Source organism: Triticum dicoccoides, chromosome 2A, assembly GCF_002162155.2.
Source record: "Triticum dicoccoides isolate Atlit2015 ecotype Zavitan chromosome 2A, WEW_v2.0, whole genome shotgun sequence".
In the NCBI taxonomy this organism is placed as follows: domain Eukaryota; kingdom Viridiplantae; phylum Streptophyta; class Magnoliopsida; order Poales; family Poaceae; genus Triticum; species Triticum dicoccoides.
In genome coordinates, this window is record NC_041382.1 from 214,577,032 (window position 1) to 214,588,682 (window position 11,651).

The window sequence follows — 11,651 nt, forward strand, 5'->3', positions numbered from 1 at the left end:
CTATAGAGCATCTTTATGATCACCCAATTACGTTGTGACATTTGAAAGCACACAAGGTATTCCTCCAGTATCCGGGAGTTGCATAATCTTATAGTCGAAGGAATATGTATTTGACATGAGGAAAGCAATATCAATAAACTGAACGATCAATATGCTAAGCTAACGGATGGGTCTTGTCCATCACATCATTCTCTAATGATGTGACCCCATTCATAAAATGACAACACATGTCTATGGTTAGGAAACCTTAACCATCTTTGATCAACGAGCTAGTCTAGTAGAGGCTCACTAGGGACACGGTATTTGTTTATGTATCCACATATGTATTTAGGTTTCCTATCAATACAATTCTAGCATGAATAATAAACCTTTATCATGAATAAGGAAATATAAAATAACAACTTTATGATTGCCTCTAGGGCATATTTCCTTCAGTCTCCCACTTGCACTAGAGTCAATAATCTAGTTCACATCGCCATGTGATTAACACCCATAGTTCACATCGCCATGTGACCAATACCCAAAGAGTTTACTAGAGTCAAATAATCTAGTTCACATCGCCATGTGATTAATACCCAAAGAGTATTAAGGTGTGATCATGTTTTGCTTATGAGAGAGATTTAGTCAACAGATCTGTCACATTCAGATCCGTATGTATTTTGCAAATTTCTATGTCTACAATGCTCTACATGAAGATACTCTAGCTAATTGCTTCCACTTTAAATATGTATCTAGATTGAGATTCATAGTCATCCGAATCAGTGTCAAAGCTTGCATCAACGTAACTCTTTACGACGAACTCTTTATCACCTCCATAACCAAGAAATATTTCCTTAGTCCTCTAAGGATAATTTTGACCGCTGTCCAGTGATTCACTCCTGGATCACTCTTGTACCTCCTTGCCAAACCCATGGCAAGGCACACAATAGGTCTAGTACACATCATGGCATACTTTATAGAACCTATGACTGAGGCATAATGAATGACTTTCATTCTCTCTATATATTCTGCCGTAGTCTCATTTTGAGTCTAACTCAACTTCACACCTTGTTACACATGCAAGAACCCTTTCTTTGACTGATCCATTTTGAACTTCTTCAAAACTTTATCAAGGTATGTGGTTTGTGGAAGTCCTATTAAGCGTCTCGATCTATCCCTATAGATCTTGATGCCCAATATATAAGTAGCTTCACTGAGGTCTTTCATTGAAAAACTCTTATTCAAGTACCCTTTTATGCTATCCAGAAATTTTATATCATTTCCAATCAACAATATGTCATCTACATATAATATCAGAAATTCTACAGAGCTCCCACTCACTTTCTTGTAAATACAAGATTCACCGAAAGTCTGTATAAAACCATATGCTTTGATCACCTCATCAAAGCATATATTCCAACTCCGATATGCTTGCACCAGTCCTAGATGGATCACTGGAGCTTGCACACTTTGTTAGCACCCTTAGGACCGACAAAACCTTCTGGTTGCATCATATACAACTCTTCTTTAAGAAATCCATTAAGGAATGAAGTTTTGACATCCATTTGCTAAATTTCATAATCATAAAATGCAGCAATTGCGATTGCGAACATGATTCAGACTGACTTAAGGATCGCTACGGGTGAGAAGGTCTCATCGTAGTCAACCCCCTTGAACTTGTCGAAAACCTTTCGCGACAAGTCGAGCTTTGTAGATGGTGACATTACCATCAGCGTCAGTCTTCTTGTTGAAGATCCATTTATTCTCAATGGCTTGCCGATCATCGGGCAAGTCCACCAAAGTCCACACTTTGTTCTCATACATGGATCCTATCTCAGATTTCATGGCCTTAAGCCATTTATCAGAATCTGGGCTCATCATAACTTCTTCATAGTTCATAGGTTCGCCATGGTCTAGTAACATGACTTCTAGGACAGGATTACCATACCACTCTAGTGCGGAACATGCTCTGTTCGACCTACGAGGTCCAGCAGTAACTTGATCTGAAGTTTCATGATCATCATCATTAGTTTCCTCTCTAGTTGGTGTAGGCATCATGGGAACTGATTTCTCTGATGTGCTACTTTCCAAATTGAGAGAAGGTACAATTACCTCATCAAGTTCTACTTTCCTCCCAACACTTCTTTTGAGATAAATTCCTTCTCTAGAAATGTTCCATTCTTGGCAACAAAGATCCTGCCTTCGGATCTGTGGTAGAAGGTGTACCCAATTGTTTCCTTAGGGTATCCTATGAAGATGCACTTCTCTGATTTGGGTTCGAGATTATCAGGCTGAAGACTTTTGACATAAGTGTCGCAACCCCAAACTTCAAAAAACAACAGCTTAGGTTTCTTGCCAAACCATAGTCCATACGGTGTCGTCTCAACAAATTTAGACGGTGCCCTATTTAACGTGAATGCAGCTGTCTCTAATGCATAACCCCAAATCGATAGTGGTAAATCGATAAGAGAAATCATAGATCACACCATATCTAATAAAGTATGATTACAACGTAGTGCTTAGGCGAAGCCCTGCGCGGATCACTTCGCCATCACTGTCACCACGCCGTCGTGCTGACAAAACTCTCCCTCGACACTTTGCTGGATCAAGAGTTTGAGGAACGTCATCGAGCTGAACGTGTGCAGAACTCAGAGGTGTCGTACCTTCGATGCTTGATCGGTCGAAACGAGAAGAAGTTCGGCTACATCAACCGCGTTGTCAAACGCTTCCGCTTTCGGTCTACGAGGGTACATGGACACACTATCCCCTTCTTGTTGATATGCATCCTCCTAGATAGAACTTGCGTGAGCATAGGATTCTTTTGAAATTGCATGCTACATTCCCCAACAGACGTCTTACTGGATCAAGAAGGCGAGGGACGCCACCGAGCTAAACGTGTGTAGAACGCGGAGGTGCAGTGCGTTCGGTACTTGATCGGTTGAAGCGCGAAGAAGTTCGACTACATCAACCGCGCTGAGAAACACTTCCGCTTACGGTCTACGAGGGTACGTAGACACAGTCCCCCCTCATTGCTATGCATCTCCATGGATAGATCATTGCGTCTGCGTAGAATTTTTTTTTGTTTTCCATGCAACGATTCCCAACATAGCCTTCATGATCCGGTAGCGTTTCGTCGTCCAGAGCTAGTCATCACTGGAGAATTAGAGGGAGGATATTAGAATCAGACTGGGCTTCTAATTATGAGGACAAGAGGATTTGCCAATCTCTAATTAGTCAACTAGGACCAACTAAAACACGAACTAGAAGAACTAGAGGAGGCTCCAAAAACTCTGCAGTCAATTGGGCACCAAACCTCCACTATACATAGGTTAGAGGGGAGAGGGAGGGCTGCCACCAAGGAGGGAAACCCCCCTTAGGGCGTCCAACCAAGGGGAGGAGGAGTTGGACTCCTCCCCTACTCCTATTTGGCCTCCTTCCTTAGGGAAGGGGCGCCTCTCCCAACTTGGGCCACATGGGCCCAAGTTACTTTCCACCTCTTGGCCTTTTTAGGCCCGTTGATATTAATTAAATATGAAATTATTATAAATACTTTTAGACCATTTTATATATAATTTAACATTTCCCGAAACATTTTCCACCTATATATTATTTATCGGTATTACCCGGTATTCACCAAAACCCTTCCAGTGACCCCGAAACGCTTCCGGATCCTCTCAGAACTATTCTGAATATTAATGAAACAATTCCACAAATATATTCTCGTTACTCCCATCCTACTAACACTCAGCAGATCATGATTTCCTTAAGCTTGTGATCCCGTAGGTTCGGTAACTCACAGACATGAACGGAACCCGTTCGTTCAATAACCGGCAGCGGGACCGTGGACGTCCGTATCGGTCCCTATGAGCACACAAATGATATTTGAGTGAACCTTAGGTTATCATATTATGTTCCCTTTGCTTCGCAATACTTTACAAAACCTAGTGTGCATCGGTATCCTCCCGAGTCATCACCATGCTCACTATACCGTTGCTCCCGTTACCGGTTTTGTTCTTCTTTCTCGCTGATGTGTTCCGGCATCCCCGTGATGTAGTCACCTGTGTCTGGCCATACAATGATGGATGCCGTCATAGAGAGAGGGCCCTCAGAACATCTCTCCATCCGAAGGAACAAATCCTACTCTCGAGCTATCTGGCCACTTGTCAAACTTTTCGATGAACCTGTAAGTTGTCTTATGATCACCGTGTCACAGGTGACTTTTGAGCAACCCCATAGCCCGCCATACGATAGGAAGTGACCACAATACTCTCATGGTCTAAGGAGCAATATCACACGTTAACACTCCGTGTTATAACATTGAATGCAGACGATATTAACTCAATTCATAACAAACAAGATTGGGTCGATTCAATATGATCGTTCTTCCAACGTCATAATCTCAATGTTGTTTTAGGACTATCTTTACACTTAACGATATCCTAAGATCCGGAAAATGTGATCACCAACAACACTTAAGCTAGTCTTAGAGGCGTGACTAGGAACCTTTTATTTACCGTTTATCATTCCACACGTGCATATGAGTTTTCCACTGAATCACATATTCTAGGATCATAGTAGTTATAACATAGAATATAAATTCTTAACTATGAATATGGAAATATAATAATACAAATATTATTGCCTCTAGGGCATATTTCCAACATAAGGTTATTTAGCCCAGTGTGGTTGTACCGCCTAGACGATTTTGAACCAGAGCATCCTTTGATCCCTCCTGATTTTCATAGAGGTACGACGATGAAAGCTTCTATTAATGGGAAATTCAAGTGTGGAGAAAACTGAAGCATTATTCCCAACTACAAAATTTGAAATTCTTCGGCCTGAATCTTGAGCATAAAAAAAATCTTGTTGCATGAACTGCACCAGTAAAAGATTTACCCAAATTTCTTGAATGAGAGACCAAAGTCCATTCCTCATCTTGCTCTTTACAGTATAGCTCAAACTCTTTAGCAAAATTTGGACCTCCGTTCACCCAGAGGAAGAAATGAACATTGGAATCATTGGCCATATTTTCACCATTGTAGATAGCAAAGCCCACATCTTTCGAGGAAACTGAGAATCTAAGGCAATGATCTCCGAAAAAATGACTTTGAGGCGAGAATCCTTACCTCCAAAACAAGCTTGAAGTATAAGACCCACTGAATCTTGGTTGATACAGATCTTGGATCGAGAGAACTGAGCTACCAAAAGAAATTCCTTCCGAAAGTTCCCCTCGATATAATTCACTGGAAGGCCAAGATTCCTCATTATTCCATCTTCAAGTTCTAAACCTGTTTAGAACCTCAAATCTGACAAGAGCCATGTCAATCGGACCAAAAGATCGGAGCGAAAACACCCTAGAGTGGTGGATGTCGTTGCCAGAGTGGCCTGCGATAAGGAGGTTTAGGTGGCTGACGTTGCCGGAGTGGCAGATGTCAGGCGGCTAGTGGCCACCGCCGGCGGAGGCCAGCGACGGGTTAGGAGCAGGAGGCTAGTGGTAGAATGGTGTTGGTGTGTTCGGTTGTGGTTGTATCATGGTTTGTCTTTATTTATAAAGCGGGGCAAGAAGCCTTTTTCGATAGAACCTGCACCGTGCAAGTGCTCTAAGGGTTTTGGGGAGAGTCTCGACCTGACTGCGCGCTCAAAATTAACTACGTCCTGGATAACTGTCCGTCTGCTTCTACCACTTCCTCTGCGGCAGACCAGTACCTTGTCTTCTCCATCGTGGTCGACGACACTGTTGCACCGGAGTTTCCGATGAACTCTTATGTTATGAACCTTCCCATGTTGACATGTGACTTTGGTCCATATACTTACATACTAAAGTTTTCTTGTCTGTTGCATGCGATTTGCCATGTTAGTAAACTTCTGATGATGCTAATTTGGATTAGGTGAAATCGAAAAATGCCTAATTTCCTAACATCTGCTAGACCTTTTTAAGGTACAATCTGCTACAGACTTTCTATGGGTAAATGTGTAAACAGTAATTTTTGGAGGCAGGGAGGCGTTTCATTACTGAATTTGGCATCAGAAAATGAGCAGAAACCAACCATATGTCGTTCTGCAACTTGATGTGCTGACGTCAGTTACCGAAGCCATAGCATGGATCACAGTTCAGTTTTGAGACGATAGGAGTAGCACGCACGCAACCGATCTCAGCTTATGTGCAACCAGTTCTAAACGCTGGAACTGTCCAAACTACGTGTGGATAAAATTTTGTCCTTGCGCGTAACCGATCGAAATCCTGGGCACCACCGTCGACGTAGCGGCCATAACCACTCACGGTTGCGACCCTCGCCTGCCCTGCCCAGCTGCATGCGAAATCCCACGATAAGCATCGAACCATGGAAGATATGAGCCCAGACGCTACCATGCACCATGCACGCACGCATGAAGAGTCATCTCGTTCCTATAAATACAGTGGGATTCCGAGGCGAAGCAGCAGCCATGCACGCACTTGCACTTCTTTGATCCTCCTATATCCTACAGGTGCACAGCTCTCCCAGAGGCCATGGCGTCGCCGCTCTCCGCCCCTTCTTTGGTTAGTGTTGCTACCTTGTCAGTGATTAGTGATGCATTTTGAAGTGCAGAGTGTGTGATGTTGGATTTGTTACGTGCAGATCATGGAGGAGGAAGGGCGGTTCGAGGCGGAGGTGGCCGAGGTGGGGGCGTGGTGGAACACGGAGAGGTTCCGGCTGACCAAGCGCCCCTACACCGTCCGCGACGTGGTCCTCCTCCGCGGCACGCTCCGCCAGAGCTACGCCTCCGGCGAAATGGCCAAGAAGCTCTGGCGCACGCTCAAGGCCCACCAGGCCGCCGGCACGGCCTCGCGCACGTTCGGCGCGCTCGACCCCGTGCAGGCACGCAGCGCACTTGGTTATCCCACAATGATCCGTTCGACCTGTACTGTACGTACGTCTCGCTGAGGAATTTTCCCGTGCAGGTGACGATGATGGCCAAGCATCTGGACACCATCTACGTGTCCGGGTGGCAGTGCTCGTCCACGCACACCTCCACCAACGAGCCGGGGCCGGACCTCGCGGACTACCCCTACGACACCGTGCCCAACAAGGTCGAGCACCTCTTCTTCGCCCAGCAGTACCACGACCGGAAGCAGCAGGAGGCGCGCATGTCTCTGCCCCGCGCCGAGCGCGCCCACGCGCCTTTCGTCGACTTCCTCAAGCCCATCATCGCCGACGGCGACACAGGCTTCGGCGGCGCCACTGCCACTGTCAAGCTCTGCAAGCTCTTCGTCGAGCGCGGGGCAGCCGGGGTCCACCTGGAGGACCAGTCGTCCGTGACCAAGAAGTGCGGGCACATGGCGGGGAAGGTGCTCGTCGCCGTCTCGGAGCACGTCAACCGCCTCGTCGCCGCAAGGCTCCAGTTCGACATCATGGGCGTCGAGACCGTCCTCGTTGCCCGCACCGACGCTGTGGCCGCGACGCTGATCCAGACCAACATCGACGCGCGCGACCACCAGTTCATCCTTGGAGCAACGAACCCGCGCCTCAAAAACCGGAGCCTCACGGCCATGCTCTCCGACGCCATGTCGGCCGGCAAGAACGGCAGGGAGCTGCAGGCAATCGAGGACGAGTGGACCGCCACGGCGCAGCTCAAAACCTTCTCCGAGTGCGTCAAGGACGCCATCGCGAGCCTCAACGCCACCGATCTGGAGAAGCAACGTAAGCTCCAGGAGTGGAGCAGCGCCACCAGCTACGACAAGTGCGTGTCCCACGAGCAAGCGCGCGACATCGCCGCGAGCCTGGGAGTCGGGTCCGTGTTCTGGGACTGGGATCTGCCACGGACCAGGGAAGGGTTCTACCGCTTCCAGGGCTCCGTCGCCTCCGCCGTCGTCCGCGGGCGCGCCTTCGCGCCGCACGCCGACGTGCTCTGGATGGAGACGTCGAGCCCAAACATCGCCGAGTGCACGGCCTTCGCCGAGGGCGTGAGGGCGGCCTTCCCGGAGGCGATGCTGGCCTACAACCTCTCGCCGTCCTTCAACTGGGACGCGTCGGGCATGACGGACGCCGACATGGCGGCGTTCATCCCGCACGTCGCCAGGCTCGGGTACGTATGGCAGTTCATCACGCTGGCCGGGTTCCACGCCGACGCGCTCGTCACCGACACGTTCGCGCGGGACTTCGCCCGGCGCGGCATGCTGGCGTACGTGGAGAGGATCCAGCGGGAGGAGAGGAGGAATGGGGTGGAGACTCTGGAGCACCAGAAGTGGTCGGGTGCCAACTTCTATGACAGGGTGCTCAAGACCGTGCAGGGCGGCATGTCCTCAACCGCAGCCATGGGAAAAGGCAAGTTGCCAATAAATCTTAATCTATTGACTAACTTTTCAGAGTTTTTGTCTCAATTGTTCATGCATGTTTTATACTATTTCAATATCTTTAAAGAAATAGATATATTACTTTTTTGTTCTTCTAACATTTTAACTAAATGTTTGGTGTTGCTTGCAGGGGCTACAGAAGAGCAGTTCTGGACTAAGCCTGGAAGTGAGAGCAGTAGCCAGCACGCTCTTGCCAAGTCCAGGATGTGATGAAGGTTGAGAAGGAATAATGATTAAGAAGAAAGCTCAGAGATAATTGGATAGAATAAAAGCGGCACGAGGGCACATCAGCTCTGGAAATAGATACGAATTGATCACTATAATTGGCATGGAATTGCCTAGCTATATATACTCCTACGAATTATGTCAGGCTCCAATTGGATATGTCAAATCGGGGTAAACTTTATTGACGATGTCTTTCATGTCGTCATTTTTTTCTTTTGAAAAGTGAGAGCTTCCCGGCCTCTGCATTAGAACGATGCATACGGCCATATTATTAATAAGCAAATAGGTTCAACTCAAATCTTGATGTCTCAAACAAAAGAACAAAAATGCTCACAAAGAGCAGAAAAATAAAAGTAAAGCCACAAACGGCTGGCGTAAAAAAGATAGAAAAACTACTTGCCTATCCTATTACATAAGTGTCATCCAAACCAGTTGAAAATAGTCCATGCTACCATTTTTCATTGGATAGATCCAGTCACCATATGCTCCCTGGCCTTTGTCAGAGTGAGTAGCGACCATATACGGATCAACGCATTGGCTCGAAAGATAACCTGTAAAAAAATAAATATTTGTTGTTCTGTTAAAGACCAAGCCATTTCTGCATTCCAGACTGCCCATAATAAAGCACATACTCCTACACGAATGTGTCTGGCTGTTTCGGAATCTATCCCCTCAAGCCACGTCCCAAATAACGTGTTGATAGTATTTGGAGAAGTAATATTAAAGGTTATGTGAACCGTCCGCCATAATTTTTTTGCCAACGGGCAGTCAAGAAAGAGGTGTTTGATGGATTCACCCCGATCACAAAAATTACATCTTGTAGATCCTGTCCAGTTACGTTTTGCCAAGTTATTCTTAGTTAAAATGACTTGTTTATGTACAAACCATATAAACACTTTAACTTTCAAAGGTACTTTGACTTTCCAAACATGTTTCGAACTAGGAATAGAGCTAGAATTGATAACATCCAGATACATGGATTTAACCGTAAACTCTCCATTCCTAGTTAGCTTCCAGCGCAACTGATCGGGTCGTTGAGAAAGCTGCACATCCATTAGTCTACGCACAAGATGGAGCCATGCTTCCCAACGGTTTCCGGCTAGCGTTCTCCTGAAGTGATTATCGAGAGGAGTGGACTGAAGTACTGTCGCAACGTAAGCGTCTCTTCGTTGAACAATGCTATAAAGTGAAGGATATTGAAGTGCGAGGGGTGTTTCCACTAGCCATGTATCCTCCCAGAATCTCGTAGTGATACCGTTTCCGACTATAAACTTTGTCCTATTGAAAAAAACTGATTTAACTCTCATCAGTCCTTTTCAAAAAGGCGAGTCTGTCGGCTTCATTGTCACTTGGGACAAAGTTTTAGAATGAAGGTACTTATTACGCAGAATTTGCGCCCGTGTGGCCTCCGTCTCTACAGATAACTTATACAGCCACTTGCTGAGAAGACATATGTTCTTCATCTCAAGATTTTCAATACCTAGACCCCCTTGGTCCTTCGGTCGACAAATAATTGTTGGGGAACGTAGCAGAAATTCAAAAATTTTCCTACGTAACACCAAGATCTATCTATGGAGAGACCAGCAACGAGTAGAAAGGGGAGTGCATCTACATACCCTTGTAGATCGCTAAGCGGAAGCGTTCAAGTGAACGGGGTTGATGGAGTCGTACTCGTCGTGATTCAGATCACCGATGATCAAGTGTCGAACGGACGGCACCTCCGCGTTCAACACACGTACAGCCCGGTGACGTCTCCCACGCCTTGATCCAGCAAGGAGAGAGGGAGAGGTTGAGGAAGACTCCATCCAACAGCAGCACAACGGCGTGGTGGTGGTGGAGGAGCGTGGCAATCCTGCAGGGCTTCGCCAAGCACCTACGGGAGAGGAGGAGGTGTCACGGGAGGGAGGGAGGCGCCAAGGGCTCAGGTGTGGATGCCCTCCCTCCCCTCCACTATATATAGGGGCAGGGGAGAAGGGGGAGGCGCAGCCTTGCCCCCTACTCCAAGAAAGGGGTGCGGCCAAGAGGGGGGGAGGAGTCCATCCTCCCCAAGGCACCTCGGAGGTGCCTTCCCCCTCGAGGACTCTTCCCTCTAGGGTTCCCTAGGCGCATGGGCCTCTTGGGGCTGGTGCCCTTGGCCCATGTAGGCCAAGGCGCACCCCCTACAGCCCATGTGGCCCCCCGGGGCAGGTGGCCCCACCCGGTGGGCCCCCGGGACCCTTCCGGTGGTCCCGGTACAATACCGATGATCCCGAAACTTGTCCCGATGGCCGAAACAGGACTTCCTATATATAAATCTTTACCTCCGGACCATTCCGGAACTCCTCGTGACGTCCGGGATCTCATCCGGGACTCCGAACAACATTCGGTAACCACATACAAGCTTCCTTTATAACCCTAGCGTCATCGAACCTTAAGTGTGTAGACCCTACGGGTTCGGGAGACATGCAGACATGACCGAGACGTTCTCCAGTCAATAACCAACAGCGGGATCTGGATACCCATGTTGGCTCCCACATGTTCCACGATGATCTCATCGGATGAACCACGATGTCAAGGACTTAATCAATCCCGTATACAATTCCCTTTGTCTAGCGGTATTTTACTTGCCCGAGATTCGATCGTCGGTATACCGATACCTTGTTCAATCTCGTTACCGGCAAGTCACTTTACTCGTTCCGTAACACATCATCCCGTGATCAACTCCTTGGTCACATTGCGCATATGATGATGTCCTACCGAGTGGGCCCAGAGATACCTCTCCGTTTACACGGAGTGACAAATCCCAGTCTCGATCCGCATAAAACAATAGATACTTTCGGAGATACCCGTAGTGCACCTTTATAGTCACCCAGTTACGTTGTGACGTTTGATACACCCAAAGCACTCCTACGGTATCCAGGAGTTACACGATCTCATGGTCAAAGGAAGAGATACTTGACATTTGCAAAGCTCTAGCAAATGAACTACACGATCTTTGTGCTATGCTTAGGATTGGGTCTTGTCCATCACATCATTCTCCTAATGATGTGATCCCGTTATCAACGACATCCAATGTCCATAGCCAGGAAACCATGACTATCTGTTGATCACAACGAGCTAGTCAACTAGAGGCTCA

At 47.2% G+C, this 11,651-nt stretch overlaps 1 protein-coding gene across 1 annotated transcript; it reads left to right on the forward strand.

The window, feature by feature from the left end:
• Window positions 1-6,432: 6,432 nt before the first annotated feature.
• LOC119359298 (isocitrate lyase) lies at window positions 6,433-8,853 on the forward strand. The gene is made up of 4 exons (XM_037625563.1): window positions 6,433-6,517; window positions 6,597-6,836; window positions 6,920-8,282; window positions 8,442-8,853. Exons 1-4 carry the CDS (start codon window positions 6,488-6,490, stop codon window positions 8,519-8,521), a joined length of 1,713 nt encoding a protein of 570 aa, XP_037481460.1. The 5' UTR covers window positions 6,433-6,487; the 3' UTR covers window positions 8,522-8,853.
• Window positions 8,854-11,651: the final 2,798 nt, after the last annotated feature.